Source organism: Eptatretus burgeri, chromosome 16 (assembly GCF_056783735.1).
Source record: "Eptatretus burgeri isolate ZD-2024b chromosome 16, Ebu_testis_v1, whole genome shotgun sequence".
In the NCBI taxonomy this organism is placed as follows: Eukaryota; Metazoa; Chordata; class Myxini; order Myxiniformes; family Myxinidae; genus Eptatretus; species Eptatretus burgeri.
The window spans coordinates 24,469,616-24,489,716 of NC_140976.1; the positions used below are offsets into that span (position 1 = coordinate 24,469,616).

Genomic DNA, 20,101 nt, shown 5'->3' on the forward strand with positions numbered 1-20,101 from the left:
ATACCATGAATATCGCACTCAGGGATCCGTAGGTAAAATGTACTAGGGGAAAACTACACATGATGGCACACGAAAATTTGACGACTCGGGACGAGTCTGTAAAAAGGGGAGGGGTAGTGTTGTGGTTGACGAAATTCGCAAACCACCATTCAGGTCCCTTAGGTGAGATATCTCTGTAAGTATATGTGTAGTTAGGCCCAAACCCGTTGTTTAGAGGGAATAAATGTCATTCATTCGGGCTGCGACCCCTCTAGATAGCCGTTTTCCTTTTACTATCTTTATTTTGGACCAGCCGCCATTACTACCATCACAACCACCACCAACCACGTCTCAACAGCCATCACACAACAACCACCAACCGCAACTCCGCTTCACAACAACAGCCACGACCTTTACCGTCACAACTCGCCCTCGCAACCATCGCATCACCGTCATTCCCGCGCCGCTCGTGGGCACCGATACTGGACTCGTGCAGGGCGCTCACAGAGCAGCGGGTGCAGAAACACCAGCCTTTCCGAAGAAATCGGATCAAAAACGACTCACGCCCACTTCTGTTCCGTCCTATCAGCGAGCATGGGGCGATTTGGCCCCGCCTCCAGGTGCGTCGGAGTAATATCGCTATATGCAGATTCATGGATCAAAAAGCATTCACGCCCACTTTTCCTCTGTCCAATGGGGAGCCAGCCAGAGGTAAAGGGTCGAAGGTGAAGGAGCGAGGCCCCGGGGGCTATAAAGGGCCGCGTTCGCTCGCCGGCAGTAGAGTTGAGTTGGGAAGAGCCAGTCAAGAGAAGAGTCGGAGAAAGCAGTTGGACGGAGCTATGGAGAGTTGGAGAGGTGGCGGCGGCGAAGGCAGTCGAGGGGGTGCTCGTGTCAGAGTCGGGGAGCTGCGGAGAGGGGAGGCCGATAACGCGACCGAGGTCACGGTGGAGACGCTCGTCGCGGGACCCGAGCCAGCGAGATATCCTCATCCCCCCCGAGCATCAACAACCCCCTCCTGTTTCCCCCCGCGCTGAGATAGTGTGAGAAGGGGGCCCCGTTCCCACCCCATTCCAGACACTGTCCGCGAGGCCCGCGGAGCCGGGCCACCACCGCCGTTTTGCGGCTCATCATCAGACGGGTAGGCTCGACGCGGTCTCGGCCCCAGGCCCGTCTTCCCCCCTCATCGTGGAGGGTGGTCCCTTTTTCTTTTGCTTTGAGTATATGTGTTGTCGGCGCCGTCTGTGAAGTAAAACTGTATAAGTGTTGCCGTGTGCTCGGTAGTCGGTGGTAGATCTGCATTGTGTTTTGCTTTTACATTTGCTTTTTGTGCATTATTGTGTGTTTCTTCTTCTTTTACATTTGCTTTTGGTGTATAATTGTATATGTGTGCTATCCGTGTGCCACCGCGGAATAAATGTGCTTTATGTTGAACTGTTTTTCCCGTTTCGCTTCGTCTTTTCCTTTATTGAATCTCCATCTTGCTTCACGTAAAGGGTTGGTCGTGGGCTAAAACGCCCGATAATTAATCGAACCGTCGGGGTTGACGATAACACCGCTCGGTTATCCCGATAGTACGGAACGGGTCGCTTAAAGTGGCCCGTGTCCGAAGTCGACCTGCGGCGAGGTGCGATCGCCCGGTCTACCCTCCGTGTGGGTACTTAGGTAGGTCGAATTTGGCGAGCAACCCTATCCCACGCGGGGGGCCGATTGGCACGATCGTGGTGAGGCCGAAAGGCCCACCCGTGACTAGTTCCCGGCGTTAGTCCGAGAGGGTCACGACGGGATTGTCCGTCCGGTGGGCGACGTGCCGCGATTCGAGTTACGTGGCCGCTCGCACGCCTGCGGGCGCGAATCCGCAACACTGGTGTCAGGTCGTGCGATATAAACTCATCGCCCTCCTCGCGGCACTGGTATCGGAGAACGGGAAAACGGGCTCTCCTGTCTCCAGCTAAATTCACGGGAATCGGTCCAGGGGTGAGAGGAGCGACCCCCGATTCCCTCCAAATTACGAGCGAGCTAAATTAACCCTTTACGAGAAATAAGATGGCGTCTCAAGGCGAGCGGGAGCCGGGGGTATTAGAAATGGATGTAGAATGTGTAGAATCCATGGTCCAGAATGAAAACCCCGAGCAGGAAATGTTGGTTGTGCAGGAACACGAACTCCCCCAACTGAACCCAGAGCCCGAAATAGGTGCGGCGGCGGCCGCGGTGTATGACACCTCCCCTCCCCCTCTCCACCAAAACCCCCCGATCCTTGCCGAAACGGCTCCCCCAAGCGCATCCGACATGGCCCAGCTATGCGCCATGCTGGCGGCAATGACAGCGAGGATGGATGCGAATACACAACAAATAAACGAAAAAATGGATGCGAATACACAGCAAATGAACGAAGTGAAAACGAAAATGGATGCGAATACACAGCAAATGAACGAAGTGAAAACGAAAATGGATGCGAATACACAGCAAATGAACGAAATGGAAACAAACATGAAGGAAGAAATGAAAGGGCTTCGGGGTGAGACGCAGAGCATGGGCCGAAGCCTGCAGGCGGGCATGAAGGCAGTAACCGGGGAGCTTAAAATGGTGACTCCACGTGTGGGAGCGAACGAGCTATGAGGGAGTGCAACGGCTGTCGGGCCCGCGGTGGAGGCGGGTGAAAAAATAATTCGGGGGACGTGTTGGGCGAGGGTCGTGACGGAAAAAGTGACGGTAACCGAGAGGGACAAACTAATTGGGGTGACGGAGACGTGCACGAGGGAGATAACAAGGGAAGAGATGGAAATAATAGTTGAGACAAGGGAGGTAAAGGGTGAAGAGGTGACTGAGTTGGCAGAGACACGGGAGATGGGAACGATAGAGGGAAGACTACACGATGAAGACGGGGTAAGTGACGCACACACACACACGGAGGTAGTGGAGGATAATGGGGGTGAGCTCGCGGACTGGGTAGAGACCCGGTGCGAGCAGCTGGATGGCCTCCTCCAGGAACGAGGGGAGGGAGTATGCCCCCTTGAGGCGAGTCACGACCAGGTGAGTTCGGTCGTGTCGAGCGAGGTCGAGGGGAGGAGTGCTGCGAACGGGTGCACGGAGAGCTGGGGGGGTATAGAGGCCCCGGAGACCCTTGTGGGGACACGAATCCCCAGTGTGGTTGACCCTGTGTGTGTGGTGCAAGGTGTGAGTGCGTCCCCGTGTGTGGAAGCGACCCCGTGTGTGAGTGGTGTGGTGGCGATTGTGCCGGAGTACGTGTTTCCCAGCACGCCGTGTGTAAAAGGGGCACCGCAAGTGGAAGAGGCCGTGTGTGAGTGAAACGGCCAGTATGAGTGAGGCACCGCGGGCGAGTTCCCCCGCGTGTGTGAGTGGTATGGCTTGTGTGAGGGAAATGGCACGAGTGAGTGGAAGGCCGCGAGTGAGTGGAGCCACGTGTGCGAGGGAGATGGCATGCGTGAGTGAACGGCCGAGTGCAAGGGAGACCGTGTGTGTGAGAGAGCGGTATGTAAGGGAGATGTCGGTGGGCATGTGTGAACATGCAGCCGCGTCTCCCGGTGTGAGTTTAATGGTGAGGTGTGTTAGCGTCGTAACACGCGGGAGTGCGTGTGTCGAATGGCGACGACGGCGACATGAGAGGAAAGAAAGCCGAGTAGCGGCTGTAGTTATTTCGGGGACCGTGCCGGGTTCACCCAGCAGTGAGCACGAGGTCCGTGCTGTGCAACGCACGAGGCCCCCACGTGCTCGCTTGCGAGAGTGAAGTCCCGGTCCGGAAACGCACGCGGTGGATTTGCCGATCCCGCAGACGGACAAAGTTCAGGCAGGATAACGGATTTGGACCGGAGGGGTTCTTCACGCGGGCGTGTGTGTGAAGCTCCAACGGGCAGAGCACATGTGTTCGCGTGGGGAACCCCTCGAGACGTGGGGCTTGTGTTTTTTTGTTATGCGCACGGTGACGCCATGGCTGCACGTGGGGTTGGAATCCGGCAGGAGGGGTATCCCTGCCGGATAGTACCGTCCAAGGAGGGACGAGGAACACGTGCAGCTGCATGACGTCACGGGCAGGTGCAAAGTGCGTGAGCTGTGAGTTGCCGCGCTGGTGCTGCGCATGTAAAAAAAAAAGAAAAAAAAAAAAAGCAAGCCTCACTTTCGGGTGCACAGGATTCCCGGGCAAGGGGTGGAAGACCCCCTTACCAGGGCACAGGATGGAAACTAGTTAGGGGGAAGGGTTAGCTTAGTTAGACCGACTTCATGGGGCAGGGGTAAGTCCTCATGGAGCCCGTGGAATGGATTAGTTAGAGGGATTGTAGCGAGATTTAGGTTGGGAAAGATATTTTTTTGATTCTGAGGACATGGACAGACTTGTGAATGTGTAGAGGGGATGTAGTTTAGCGACGTAGTGTGAAAAGGAACGTGCTATAGTTTAAGGGACGACGTGGGAGCACGAGTTAGTTAGCGGAAGTAGTTAGGAGGATGGCAGAGTTCAGCGGTGTGTGTGTTGAAGAGTTGTGAGGTGAGTACATGATGAGTGAGTGAGGCCAGCGGGTCTGTGTGAATGGAGCGAATGGGGAATGCATGGTGCGATGAGTGATTGGGGAGGAGTGACTCCCGCCCAAGGGACCCGGGGTAAGTGTAGACTGAGTGAGGGGGTTAGTTAAATTGAAAAATGGAGGTCGTTTTGTTGTTGGTGTGAATGTAGGCTCGAAACCCATTTGGAGGGGTGCAGGAGCCCTGTTGACGGGCTGGGAGCGTGGCTGCGAAAGGTGAGTATCGCTGAGTGGGTACCCCGGGCACCAGGCTAGTCGGCCGTGGTAGGCCAAGGGCCCATGGGGGGCCGGGATAGCGTAGTGGGCACGGGTGCGCCTGCTTGGTGCGGGGGCCCGGGGCGCCATTAGCCGCGTGGGCAGTGTTGTGGGCACGGGTGACCCTCGGAAAGGGGCCTGGGAAGCCAGCCTGCCACGTGTGCGTTTCAGGGGAGGTGCCATGGGGGGCACTCCCCGGTGTTAGGGAGCTGGTAGGCTCGGAGGCAGTGCAGTGCCCGGGGGTGCCATCGTCGGAGAATCGGCAGAGGGTCGTGCCTGCCAAAGGGAGCCACGTGTCCCAGCCATGAGACCGTGTGAGGGCACGGAGAGAAAATTGGGGGGCGAGGCCCGAAATTGTGACGACACCAACACAGGCGACGGGAATCTGGGTTGTTAGAACCAATAGCTTAAGCGCGAGGCGCTTGTTGAAAGCCCTGGGGTAGTTTAACAGTTAAATGGTTAGGGTAGATAGGAAGTGTACCCCTCCGCACCATCCATCCCCTCGCTCTCGTTGTGGGCCGCTGGACCCACTTTGGGTTAGATCGCTGAACTCTGGGGAGGCCATCCTGAGGCTTCGTTGGGCCTCGACACAGGACGCGAGCTCTCCTTATTCCCCTCCGGGAAGGGAACGTAGGGGTTGGGAGTAGGGTAGGTGACAGGATAGGTTAGCCGAACAAGGACAGTACAGGGGGTTAGGGGACGATTTATAGTGGGGAAGTAAGAATAAAAAAATAAGTTGGGGCTAAATTGGGGTTTGACAAATTAAGGGAGTGGGTATAGACAGTGACAGGCAAAGGCGATAGGTTGGGAGGGAGACCGTAGGGTAGGTCCGAGCCCGCCTTCCGAGTGGCCAGCACCACCGCACTCCCTCCTCCAACCTCCACTGAACGGCAAAGGCTGGCCAGCTTCATCTGCTGGCTGCGTTGCTGCAAGGCAGAGGCCGGCCAACTTCATCGGCAGCTGTTGTTTTGCTGCAAGGCCTGTGCCGGCTGGATCGGCTGCAGCTGCTGTGCTGCAAGGCCTGTACCGGCCGGATCGTCTGCAGCTGTTTTCTGCAAGGCCTGTGCCGGCCAGTTCGTCTGCCGGCTGTATTTGCCTGCAGCGGCCTGGTTCTGCAGGCTGTTTGCCTGATCACCTTTGCCATGCCATGCCCACTGCCCCTGTTCACCAACCCCGTTCAATTTTTGCTTTGCCCCCCCTGTTCATTGCCATGTGCGCCAGGATCAGAAAGCAACAGTTTGCAAGCTGCGAGAACTGCCCTGTTGGCAGCTACAACGGGCCTGCAGTGGCGGCCCGTGCACCGTGTTTGCGTCCATCCATTCATTGTGTTCATTGCGTGTGCCACTTGAGCTGGCACGGAGACTGCGTTTGTGCAGCCCATGCACCGTTGTGGTTCACTGCGTTCAATTTAAAAGGGAAGGCCTTGGACTGCGTGTGAGCAGCCGGCCACGTTCCCTGTCACCTGCATTGTTTGAGCCAGAGACTGCATGCGAGCAGCCTGGCTCCCTGCTAACTGCTTTCTTTTTGCAGAGTTCATTGATCCTGGGCCATGGTTTAGTGTAAAATTTGTAAGTTAAGGTTAAGATGTACTGTACATATGAGTGCGCCCCCAGCATGTCTGTCCTAGCGCCGGCAATTTTATTTCAGTCGTCCGTGTGAGTGAGTTTGTTTAGGTAGTTACTCAGCCCTCAGGTTATTTATTTTGGGGACACGAATACCATGAATATCGCACTCAGGGATCCGTAGGTAAAATGTACTAGGGGAAAACTACACATGATGGCACACGAAAATTTGACGACTCGGGACGAGTCTGTAAAAAGGGGAGGGGTAGTGTTGTGGTTGACGAAATTCGCAAACCACCATTCAGGTCCCTTAGGTGAGATATCTCTGTAAGTATATGTGTAGTTAGGCCCAAACCCGTTGTTTAGAGGGAATAAATGTCATTCATTCGGGCTGCGACCCCTCTAGATAGCCGTTTTTCTTTTACTCTCTTTATTTTGGACCAGCCGCCATTACTACCATCACAACCACCACCAACCACGTCTCAACAGCCATCACACAACAACCACCAACCGCAACTCCGCTTCACAACAACAGCCACGACCTTTACCGTCACAACTCGCCCTCGCAACCATCGCATCACCGTCATTCCCGCGCCGCTCGTGGGCACCGATACTGGACTCGTGCAGGGCGCTCACAGAGCAGCGGGTGCAGAAACACCAGCCTTTCCGAAGAAATCGGATCAAAAACGACTCACGCCCACTTCTGTTCCGTCCTATCAGCGAGCATGGGGCGATTTGGCCCCGCCTCCAGGTGCGTCGGAGTAATATCGCTATATGCAGATTCATGGATCAAAAAGCATTCACGCCCACTTTTCCTCTGTCCAATGGGGAGCCAGCCAGAGGTAAAGGGTCGAAGGTGAAGGAGCGAGGCCCCGGGGGCTATAAAGGGCCGCGTTCGCTCGCCGGCAGTAGAGTTGAGTTGGGAAGAGCCAGTCAAGAGAAGAGTCGGAGAAAGCAGTTGGACGGAGCTATGGAGAGTTGGAGAGGTGGCGGCGGCGAAGGCAGTCGAGGGGGTGCTCGTGTCAGAGTCGGGGAGCTGCGGAGAGGGGAGGCCGATAACGCGACCGAGGTCACGGTGGAGACGCTCGTCGCGGGACCCGAGCCAGCGAGATATCCTCATCCCCCCCGAGCATCAACAACCCCCTCCTGTTTCCCCCCGCGCTGAGATAGTGTGAGAAGGGGGCCCCGTTCCCACCCCATTCCAGACACTGTCCGCGAGGCCCGCGGAGTCGGGGCGCCACCGCCATTTTGCGGCTCATCATCAGACGGGTAGGCTCGACGCGGTCTCGGCCCCAGGCCCGTCTTCCCCCCTCATCGTGGAGGGTGGTCCCTTTTTCTTTTGCTTTGAGTATATGTGTTGTCGGCGCCGTCTGTGAAGTAAAACTGTATAAGTGTTGCCGTGTGCTCGGTAGTCGGTGGTAGATCTGCATTGTGTTTTGCTTTTACATTTGCTTTTTGTGCATTATTGTGTGTTTCTTCTTCTTTTACATTTGCTTTTGGTGTATAATTGTATATGTGTGCTATCCGTGTGCCACCGCGGAATAAATGTGCTTTATGTTGAACTGTTTTTCCCGTTTCGCTTCGTCTTTTCCTTTATTGAATCTCCATCTTGCTTCACGTAAAGGGTTGGTCGTGGGCTAAAACGCCCGATAATTAATCGAACCGTCGGGGTTGACGATAACACCGCTCGGTTATCCCGATAGTACGGAACGGGTCGCTTAAAGTGGCCCGTGTCCGAAGTCGACCTGCGGCGAGGTGCGATCGCCCGGTCTACCCTCCGTGTGGGTACTTAGGTAGGTCGAATTTGGCGAGCAACCCTATCCCACGCGGGGGCCGATTGGCACGATCGTGGTGAGGCCGAAAGGCCCACCCGTGACTAGTTCCCGGCGTTAGTCCGAGAGGGTCACGACGGGATTGTCCGTCCGGTGGGCGACGTGCCGCGATTCGAGTTACGTGGCCGCTCGCACGCCGGCGGGCGCGAATCCGCAACAATATATATATATATATATATATATATATATATATATATATATATATACATATATATCTATATATATATATATATATATATATATATATATTGTTGCGGTCTTCGCGCCGGCTGCGAACGGCTCACGTAACCTCACCGCGGCGCGTCGCCCACCGGACGGACAATCCAGTCGTGACCCTCTCGGACTAACGCTGAACCAGTCACGGGTGGACCTTTCGGTCTCACCGCGATCGAGCCAATCAGCCCCCGCGTGGGATAGGGTTGCTCGCCAAATTCGAACTACCTGAAGTACCCACGCGGAGGGTAGGCTGGCGATCGCACTCGCCGCAATCGCTCGGACACGGGCCACTTAAGCGACCCGTTCCGTACTATCAGAATAACCGGGCGGTGTTATCGTCGACCTCGACGGTTCGATTAATTATCGGGCGTATTCAGCCCACTACCAACCCTTACGTGAAGCAAGATGGGGATTCAATGGAGGAAAAGACGGTTAAGCGCGGAGAACAGTTCAACAATAAAGCACGTTCTCGGCACACGGGAAGCACACAAATACAATTCCACCAAATGCACACAAAAAAGAAAACACAATTCCATTTACACAAAAAGCAAACACAAAAGTGAAAACACAGTGCAGAGCTAATTCCGACTACCGAGCACACGGCAACACTTATACAATTCTACTTCACAGACGGCGCCGACAACACATACCCAAAACCAAGGAAAAGAAATACCCTCAAGAATGAGGTAGGCCTGGGGTCGAGACCAGGTCGGGCCTACCCGTCTGGTGATGAGACGCGGAGCGGCGATGGCCCCGCAACCCGCGGGCCTCGTGGACAGTGCCTGGCAGGGGGTGGGGAACGGGGCCCCCTTGGTCGCACTATCTCAGCGCGGGGGGAACAGGAGGGGGTTGCTGATGCTCGGGGTATAGAGGATCTTTATTATCTGCGACGAGCGTCTCCACCTCGGCCAGGTCGCGCTGCCGGCCTCCCTCGGGCGCGCAGCTCCTTGCACGACGCGAGCACCCTTCGTCCGACTCGCCGCCTCTCCACAGCTCGTCCCCTCCGTTCCGACTCTCCTTCGCCTCGTTCCGACCTTTACGACTCCCTTCTTCCTCGTTCCGACTTCTTACTACTTTTTTACTGACGAACACCGTCCTTTTATCCCCCCCGTAACTTCGCCTTTGACCCCCTCCCTTTGACCTTTCACCTCGCTCCCCATTGGCCCGACAAAAAGTGGGCGTGAAGGCTTTTTGATCCACAAATTTGCATATATCGATCGCCCTGGGGCGGGGCCACCCCGCCCTCGCTCACCGATTGGACGGCAAAAAGTGGGCGTGTGTCGTTTTGGATCCGTTTTTGAAGCAGAAAATCCGTGATTTTGTACACGCTGTCCAACGTGCGCCCTACACCAGTCCCGCATCGGTGCCCATGAGTGGCGCGAGACGACGGCGCTGCGATGGTGGCGAGTTGTGACGGTAAAGGTCGTGGCGGTTGTGGTGAAGCGGTGGTTGTGGTCGGTGGTTGATGTTGTGGTTGTGATGGTGGCGATTGGTCCAAAATAAAGATAGTAAAAGAAAAACGGCTATCCTGAAGAGTCGCAGCACGTATAAATGACATGTATTCCCACTAGACAACGGGTTTGGGCCTAACTACACATGCACTTACCGAGATACCTCACCTAAGGGACCTGAATGGTGGTTTGCGAATCTGGTAACCACAACACTACCCCCTTCCCTTTTACAGACTCGTCCCGAGTCGTCAAATTTTCGTGTGCCATCATGTGTAGTTTCTCCCTAGTACATTTTACCTACGGATCCCTGAGTGCGACATTCATGGTATTCGTGTCCCCAAAATAAATAACCTGAGGGCTGCGTAACTACCTAAACAAACTCACTCACACGGACGACTTAAATAAAATTGCCGGCGCTAAGACAAACATGCCGGGGGTGCACTCATATTTACAGTACATCTTACCTTAACTTACAAATTTTACACTAAACCATGGCCCAGGATCATTGACTCTGCAAAAAGAAAGCAGTTAGCAGGGAGCCAGGCTGCCCACATGCAGTCTCTGGCTCAAACAATGCAGGTGACAGGGAACGTGGCTGGCTGCTCACACGCAGTCCAAGGCCTTCCCTTTTGAACTGAACTCAGTGAACCACAACGGTGCATGGGCCGCACAAACGTAGTCTCCGTGCCAGCTCAAGTGGCACACGCAATGAGCACAACGAATGGATGCATGAACACAAACACGGTGCACGGGCCGCCACTGCAGGCCCGTGTTGTAGCTGCCAACAGGGCAGTTCTTGCAGCTTGCAAACTGTTGCTTTTACGATCCTGGCGCACATGGAAATGAACAGGGGGGGGCAAAGCAAAAATTGAACGGGGCTGGTGAACGTGGGCAGTGGGCATGGCATGGCAAAGGTGGCAGGCAAACACAGCCCGCAGAAGAAGGCCGCTGCAGGCAAACACAGCCGGCAGATGAACTGGCCAGCACAGGCCTTGAAGAAAAACAGCCAGCAGATGAACTGGCCGGCACAGGCCCTGCAGCAAAACAACAGCTGCCGATGAAGTTGGCCGGCCTCCGCCTTGAAGCAAAACACGGCCAGCCGATGAAGTGGCCAGCCTTTGCCGTTCAGTGGAGGGAGTGCGGTGGTGCTGGCCACTTGGAAGGCGGGCTCGGACCTACCTACCTGTCTCCCTCCCAACCTATCGCCTTTGCCTGCCACTGTACATACCCTCCTTAATTTGTCAAACCCCAATTTAGCCCCAACTTATTTTTTGTTGTTTTTATTTTTACTTCCCCACTATAAATCGTCCCCTAACCCCCTTTATCGTCCTTGTTCAGCTAACCTATCCTGTCACCTAGCCTACTCCCAACCCCTACGTTCCCTTCCCGGAGGGGAATAAGGAGAGCTAGCGTGCCCTGTGTCGAGGCCCAACGAAGCCTCAGAATGGCCTCCCCAGAGTTCGGCGACCTTAACACCAAGGGGGTCCAGCGGCCCACAACGACAGCGAGGGGATGGATCGTGCGGGGGGGGAGATCTCCTAATCTACCCTATCCATTTAACTGTTAAACTACCCCGGGGCTTTCAACAAGCGCCTCTCGCTTAAACTATTGGTTCTAACAACCCAGATTCCCGTCGCCTGTGTTGGTGTCCTTACAATTTCGGGCCTCGCCCCCCAATTTTCTCTCCGTGCCCTCACACGGTCTCCTGGCTGGGACACGTGGCTCCCTTTGGCAGGCACGACCCTCTGCCGAATCTCCCGCTATGGCACCCCGGGCACCACACTGCCTCCGAGCCTACCAGCTCCCTAACACCGGGAGTGCCCCCATGGCACCTCCCCTGAAACGCACACGTGGCAGGCCGGCCTCCCGGGCCCCTTTCCGAGGGTCACCCGTGCCCACTGCACTGCCCACGCGGCTAATGGCGCCCCGGGCCCCCGCACCAAGCAGGCGCACCCGTGCCCACTACGCTATCCCGGCCCCCCATGGGCCCTTGGCCTACCAGCCTGATGCCCGGGGTACCCACTCAGCGATACTCACCTTTCGCAGCCACGCTCCCAAGCCCGTCAACAGGGCTCCTGCACCCCTCCAAATGGGTCTCGAGCCTACTTTCCCACCAACAACAAAACGACCTCCATTTTTCAATTTGACTAACCCAGCTAACTCACTTTACTCTGACCCCGGGGTCCCTTGGGCGGGAGTCACTCCTCCCCCCAATCACTCATCGCACCATGCATTCCCCATTCACTCCACTCACACAGACCCGCTGGCCTCACTCACTCACCAAGCACATGCCTCACAACTCACCAACTTTTCAACACACACACCGCTGAACTCTGCCATCCTTCTAACTACATCCCCTAACTAACTCGTGCTCCCACGTCGTCCCTTAAACTACAGCACGTTCCTTTTAACACTACGTAGCTAAACTACGTCCCCACTACACATCCAAAGTCTGTCTCTGTCTCCAAAATAATCCCATTAATTATTTTATTTCCCCACCTAAAGCTCACTAAATCCCTCTAACTAATCCATTCCACGGACTCCATGAGGACTTACCCCTGCCCCATGAAGTCGGTCTAGCTAAGCTAACCCTTCCCCCTAACTAGTTTCCATCCTGTGCCCAGGATAAGGGGGTCTTCCACCCCTTTCCCAGGAATCCTGTACACCCGAAAGTGAGGCTTGCTTTTTTCCTTTTTTTTTTTTTTCATGCGCATCACCAGCGCGGCAACTCGCGCTCGCGCACTTTACACCTGCCCGTGACGTCATGCAGCTGCACGTGTTCCTCGTCCCTCCTTGGACGGTACCATCGGCCGGGATACCCCTCCTGCCGGATTCCAACCACACGTGCAGCCATGACGTCACCGTGCGCATATAAAAAAAAACACAAGCCACACGTCTCGAGGGGTTCCCCACGCGAACACATGTGCTTTGCCCGTTGGAGCTGAACACACGATCGCGTGGAGAACCCGTCCGGTCCAAATCCATTTACCTGCCTAAACTTTGTCCGTCCGCGGGATCGGCAAATCCACCGCGTGCGTTTCCGGACCGGGACTTCACTCTCGCAAGCGAGCACGCGGTGGTCTCGTGCGTTGCACAGCACGAACCGCGTGCTCACTGCTGGGTGAACCCGGCACGGTCCTCGAAACAACTACAGCCGCTACTCGGCTTTCGTTTCTCCCATGTCGCCGTCGTCGTCTCCATTCCACCCACGCACACCTGCGTGTCACGACGCACACAGTCCACTCAATCACATTCACACGGGGAGACGCGGCTGCGTGCTCCCGCATGCCGACCGACATCTCCCTCTCATACCGCTCTCTCACACACACGGTCTCCCTGGCACACAGCGACCTTGCACACGGCCGTTCACTCACGCGTGCCTCACTACTCACACAAACCATACTACTCACACGTGGTGCTCCATTCACTCGCGCGGGGGCACTCACCCGCGGTGCCTCACCCACGTACGCGAGGGCACTCAACCGCTGTGCCTCATCCACACACCGTGCCTCACTCATACACGCGGGGGCACTCACCCGCGGTACCTCACTCATACACACGGCGACACTCACACACGCGGTCTCTTCCACACAACGTCCCTCACTCATACACGCGGGGGAACTCAACCGCGGTGCCTCATCCATACTCCGTGCCTCACTCACACACGCGGGGGCACTCACCCACGGTGCCTCACTCACACTGGCCGTTTCACTCACACACACGGCCTCTTCCACACACGGTGCCTCATCCACACACGGCGTGCTGGGAAGCACGCACTCCGGCACCATCGCCACCACACCACTCACACACGGGGTCGCTTCCACACACGGGGACGCACTCACACCTTGCACCACACACACAGGGACAACCACACTGGGGATTTGTGTCCCCACAAGGGTCTCCGGGGCCTCTACACCCCCCAAGCTCTCCGTGCACCCGTCCACAGCACTCGTCCCCTCAACCTCGCAAAGCACGACCGAACTCACCTGGTCGTGACTCGCCTCAAGGGGGCATACTCCCTCCCCTCGTTCCTGGAGGAGGCCATCCAGGTGCTCGCACCGGGTCCCAACACGCTCCGCGAGCTCAACCCCATTGTCCTCCACTACCTCCGTGTGTGCGTGCGCGTCACTTACCCCGTCTTCATCGTGTAGTCTTCCCTCTATTTTTTCTGTCTCCCGTGTCTCTGCCAACTCTTCACCCTTTACCTCCCTTGTCTCAACTATTATTTCTGTTGTCGTCACCTCGTGTCTCGTCTCACACGTTTTGGTCTCCCCATTTAATTTTTCCCTTTCGGTCATCGTCACGACCCTCGCCCAACACGTTCCACGAATTATTCCTTCACCCGCCTCCACCGCGGGCCTGTCAGCCGTTGCACCCCCACCCAGCTCGTTTGCTCCCACACGTGAAGTCGCCATTTTAAGTTCCCTGCTCACGGCCTTCATGCCCGCCTGCAGGCTTCGGCCCATGTTCTGCGTCTCACCCCGCAGCTCTTTCATCTCTTCCCTCATTTGCTGTGTATTCGCATCCATCGTTTCGTTCATGCCTTTCATTTCGTTTTTTATTTCATTTGTATTTGTATCCATCGTCGTTTTCACTTCATTCATTTGTTTGTTCATTGCCGCCAGCATGGCGCATAGCTGGGCCATGTTGGATGCACTCAGCTGAGCCGTTTCGGCAAGGGTTGGGGAAGGGTCTTGGTGGAGAGGTGGGGGGGAGGTGTCATACACCGCGGCCGCTGCCGCCTCGGGCCCTGGGTTCAGTTGGGCGAGTCCGTGTTCCTGCACAATCAACATTTCCTGCTCGGGGATTCCATCCTGGACCATGGATCCTACACATTCTACATCCATTTCTAATACCCCCGGCTCCCGCTCGCCTTGAGACGCCATCTTGCTTCTCGTGAAGGGTTAATTTGCTCGCCCGTAATTTGGAGGGAATCGGGGTCGCTTCTCTCACCCCTGGACCGATTCCCGTGAATTTAGCCGGGAGACAGGAGAGCCTGTTTTCCTGTTCTCCGATACCAGTGCCGCGAGGGAGGGCGATGAATTTGTATCCCACTCCTGACACCAGTGTTGCGGTCTTCGCGCCCGCCGGCGTGCGAACGGCCACGTAACTCGAATCGCGGCGCGTCGCCCACCGGACGGACAATCCAGTCGTGACCCTCTCGGACTAACGCCGCGAACCAGTCACGGGTGGACCTTTCGGTCTCACCGCGATCGAGCCAATCAGCCCCCGCGTGGGACAGGGTTGCTCGCCACATTCGAACTACCTGTACCCACGCGGAGGGTAGACCGGGCGATCGCACCTCCGCCGCAGGTCGGACCTTCGGGACACGGGCCACTTAAGCGACCCGTTCCGTACTATCAGAATAACCGAGCGGTGTTATCGTCGACCTCGACGGTTCGATTAATTATCGGGCGTATTCAGCCCACTACCAACCCTTTACGTGAAGCAAGATGGGGATTCAATGGAGGAAAAGACGAAGCGAAGCGGGAGAACAGTTCAACAATAAAGCACGTTTATTCTCGGCACACGGGAAGCACACAAATACAATTCCACCAAATGCACACAAAAAAGAAAACACAATTCCATTTACACAAAAAGCAAACACAAAAGTGAAAACACAGTGCAGAGCTAATTCCGACTACCGAGCACACGGCAACACTTATACAATTCTACTTCACAGACGGCGCCGACAACACATACCCAAAACCAAGGAAAAGAAATACCCTCAAGAATGAGGTAGGCCTGGGGCCGAGACCAGGTCGGGCCTACCCGTCTGGTGATGAGACGCGGAGCGGCGATGGCCCCGCAACCCGCGGGCCTCGTGGACAGTGCCTGGCAGGGGGGTGGGAGCGGGGCCCCCTTGGTCGCACTATCTCAGCGCGGGGGGAAACAGGAGGGTGCTGGTGATGCTCGGGGTATAGAGGATCTTTATTATCTGCGACGAGCGTCTCCACCTCGGCCAGGTCGCGCTGCCGGCCTCCCTCGGGCGCGCAGCTCCTTGCACGACGCGAGCACCCTTCGTCCGACTCGCCGCCTCTCCACAGCTCGTCCCCTCCGTTCCGACTCTCCTTCGCCTCGTTCCGACCTTTACGACTCCCTTCTTCCTCGTTCCGACTTCTTACTACTTTTTACTGACGAACACCGTCCTTTATCCCCCCGTAACTTCGCCTTTGACCCCCTCCCTTTGACCTTCACCTCGCTCCCCCATTGGCCCGACAAAAAGTGGGCGTGAAGGCTTTTGATCCACAAATTTGCATATATCGATCGCCCTGGGGGCGGGGCCACTCGCCCTCGCTCACCGATTGGACGGCAAAAAGTGGGCGTGTGTCGTTTTGGATCCGTTTTTGAAGCAGAAAATCCGTGATTTTGTACACGCTGTTCAACGTGCGCCCTACACGAGTCCAGCATCGGTGCCCATGAGTGGCGCGAGACGACGGCGATGCGATGGTGGCGAGTTGTGACGGTAAAGGTCGTGGCGGTTGTGGTGAAGCGGTGGTTGTGGTCGGTGGTTGATGTTGTGGTTGTGATGGTGGCGATTGGTCCAAAATAAAGATAGTAAAAGAAAAACGGCTATCCTGAAGAGTCGCAGCACGTATAAATGACATGTATTCCCACTAGACAACGGGTTTGGGCCTAACTACACATGCACTTACCGAGATACCTCACCTAAGGGACCTGAATGGTGGTTTGCGAATCTGGTAACCACAACAATATATATATATATATATATATATATATATATATATATATATATATCTGCTGAACCACATGATCAATGATCTCATAAATATTTCCCCCATTAAATTTAGCCCCAGATGACCCCCCAAAATTTTTCATACAGATCGGATAATGTGTTTGACGTATGCAATTATGACGTCATAATTAAGGCACCTATCACATCCTCAAAAAATAGGGGCAATACCCCTGGACGCTCACCTGGTAGGGGCTAGATAAGAAAACCAGGGAACCACTGGTAGGTGTGGATGAATCACAAAATATGTAACAAAGAAGAAAGTAAATACCTATGGATTATTTACATGCAGTGAACAGGCTTTGGTCCATCACGGGTGATGAAGGTTGGGGTAAAGTTTCATAGAAATCTTACGTGCAGTTTCAGAGAAGAAGTTGCAAGTGTTTCTGAACGGATGGATGGACGGACGGACGGACGGATGACGTGCTATCCCATAAGCTCCCTGGAACTACGTTCCAAGTGAGCTAAAAAGAAGACGCATCATGCCCACACATGACCACATCCCAGAGAAGAGATTCCCACCTCATTTGGATGTTTCTTGTGAAATTCCTTGATTTGCCTTAAACGGGTGTAGAATTCAGCAAACTCATTTGGCCCCGACAGTGCGTTCACTTCCTCTTTACGCAATCTGAAATAAAATAAACAGTCGTCAATCCCCTCGGGAGCATTAATGCATTGTTACAATACTCTTCGTATACATTGCTAATCATTCAAGGGTTAGCATTTAAAACTAAGGCCAGCAGTCAAAACACAAAGCAGAGCGAGACAAAACACGAGTGTTGTAATCGATTTGTGACCAGTAGATGTCCCTGCAAGCTTCACAACCCAAACGCTGCATTGGCTATTCCGTCGTGCCAAAAAAAAAACGCATCGGATGTATTATCATGCAAAACATATTGTTGTTACCATGCAATGAAGAATTATTCATTCTTGATGTGACCAACATATTGTCATGCAGACACCGAGCTTGAAATATAAACGGGACAACACAAGGGACAGCCAAATTCATAATGGGCACTTGCGAATGAGATGGGGGCTGAACCACGAGTCAAGTGGGGTGGGGAGAAGAAGGGGGGCACATCGATTCACTGTCTGATGCAACTGTAGTGATTGGTTGCAGCCTTGCACAAATTATTCAATTCTGACACACGTGGCGTCCTGTCCCTCCCCAGCCTCAACACGTCGCTGCAGCTACTTATTTCGTATGCAGCACAAGGTGGTGGGGGTAGCATCTTTGGCTGAGGACACGACTGCGCCGCTGATGCAGTGCTTGAAAGCAAGTTCGGGCAGGAATTTGTTCATGGTGTCGGCGATGGCTCGCCTACTCTTCACGAAGCACACTGTGGGATCTTAAACATCTACCGACTAACACCAGCAGACTGGACGCCCAGTTTAACGTCTATCCGATGGACGGCACACGCATTGATGAATCACCCTGCCTGTGAAATTATTCAGGGGATTCTACATATTTTCAGGCAGCAGGGAGTATTAGAAAGAGCACCCCTCCGATTCGTTCAACCTAGGGGGTTTGCCATGATTTCTCCACATCATGTGAATGGGAAAAAAAAAAGGTGTTATACTCGGGTTAAAGAGTCTTTACTTGAGAGAGGGCATTGACGAAGATGTGGTTACAAGGTCACAAATGTTGCAACATTATAACAGCCTTTCATTTTCTTTTTCCAAAGCAACGTCGCTCACCCATCTTTGTCTTCATACAAATCCAGAAGCATTCCACTCACTTCCATGTACCTCTGTGATGCACACGCGCTTCAAATCGATAAGTCACATCATAAAACTTGCGACTTCGATATCATGTTCATTGGTCATAATCATGTAAACGTCGGATAAGATTATTTAAAAAAAAATAAAATAAAAAAATACCCTCGAGCGCACATTCACACAGTACTAACTTACTTACTTACACGAGGTTTCACTCGAAGATCGTGTGTAAACCAGTGCAACAACTCACCACGCCGTACTTGCATGTTATTTTTTTTTTTTTTTTACTAACTAGAAACACCCACTCCCAATGAGATTGGCCGAGGACACGTGTGCGGTACACTGCACAGGTGAGTTCCAGTTGTAGTCAAAGTCCTTTTCACCATAATGATATATTTTACACTCACTGAGGTTATGATTATTACTGTTATTATGCCATCATCATCGGACGGAATTGACCGATTCATTTGTGGGTATAATATTTTTTGCTTCCGGTAGGTGAGCGGCACCAGGGACTCTGCTTATACACCACCTGTGTGTAGGTACACAGGTGTACATCCAATTTTTTTTCAAATTTCTCCTCAGGTGAGTATTAAACAATGCTAGCGACCATGAGTAATGGGGATATGCGTCAAATAAAGGTCGCAATTTGACCGTAATGGTGTCGGAGGCCCCAATATATGCAACACACAATCCATAAACAGTCCACATACAATGTGATGGATAAAAAAGAAAACAATTTGGACAGGCAATGGGATACTTCACGCGTTTATTAGCTAAAGATCATTGCGGCCGAGCTAGTCGAGGCAGCCGTTTGTCTGTGGGGGATGTGATAAGCGTAGAATGCTTCAAGCACATTCGGTTTCCTCCAAATTTCTTTCAGTCGAGTGTTAAACAACACCAGCGATTGTTTAAAAAAAAAAAACACTGGACAGAATTCACTGAATCGTTTGTGGTTATAAGAATTCAAATTATGGAATACGTTCCCCACAAAAAAGCCACGATAAGCTATCTATACACACAAACACGGAGTTTGTCCGTGGTGGAACCCCCCCCCCCCCCCGCCGAGAGGAAGGAGGAAAATAGAGGCACTACAACCTCCATCGGCTGACCTTAGTCCCCCTGGCAAGTTTGGTTGAGATTGAACGAGTAATGACCGAATGTATAGCACTCAGACACACACACACACACACACACACACACACACACACACACACACACACACACACACACACACACACACTTGTGTGTGTAATAACTACAGGTAAAAAAAAAAAAGGACAAAACAAAGGGTTTTGCCAAAACTCACATCCATAAGTGCTCTGGTACGATGATCAGAGTTGATTTGTTCACGGAGCTGCCAGGGTGGATGGTGGGTGGGAATAAAAGAAGAGCAATATGAGAATGTGCTGCCACTCCAGGTCACACACATTTTGCCAGAATCCATTTCCTTGTCAACCCCCCCAAGTTGAAACTCAATGTTCACCTGCACTTTCAAAACCCCTTTTTTTCCCCCTCACCTGGTCAAACTGACTTCCTAAGTCCTGTGTGTGTCAAACTCTTCCCTCATGGATTTGAAGCTTCCTGTCCACCGTGATTTCAAGGTGTCCCCCATTTCTACCAAAACGAGGTTTAGTAAACCCACCTTTCTCCCAAGTTAAAACTCCTCCTTGTGTCGTGGTTCCTCGAGTACCGTTTGTCGTCGTCCCACTATTTTCCCTTTGCCTCATTTTGTGTTGTAATAACTATAATTAATAACAATAATAATTAAGAATTACCACTGCCACCGATGGAGGTTATG

At 53.7% G+C, this 20,101-nt stretch overlaps 1 protein-coding gene across 1 annotated transcript in view; it reads right to left on the minus strand.

Moving 5' to 3' along the window:
- Window positions 1-20,101, minus strand: part of SF3A3 (splicing factor 3a subunit 3) — a 62,514-nt gene that overhangs the window by 38,827 nt on the left and 3,586 nt on the right. Inside the window, exons 2-4 of the mRNA XM_085859334.1 lie at window positions 19,610-19,657; window positions 18,280-18,332; window positions 17,104-17,209 (exon numbers count right to left, since the gene is read on the minus strand). Of these exons, the coding sequence (XP_085715460.1) occupies window positions 17,104-17,209; window positions 18,280-18,332; window positions 19,610-19,657 (207 nt within the window). The remainder of the gene's footprint in view (window positions 1-17,103; window positions 17,210-18,279; window positions 18,333-19,609; window positions 19,658-20,101) is intronic.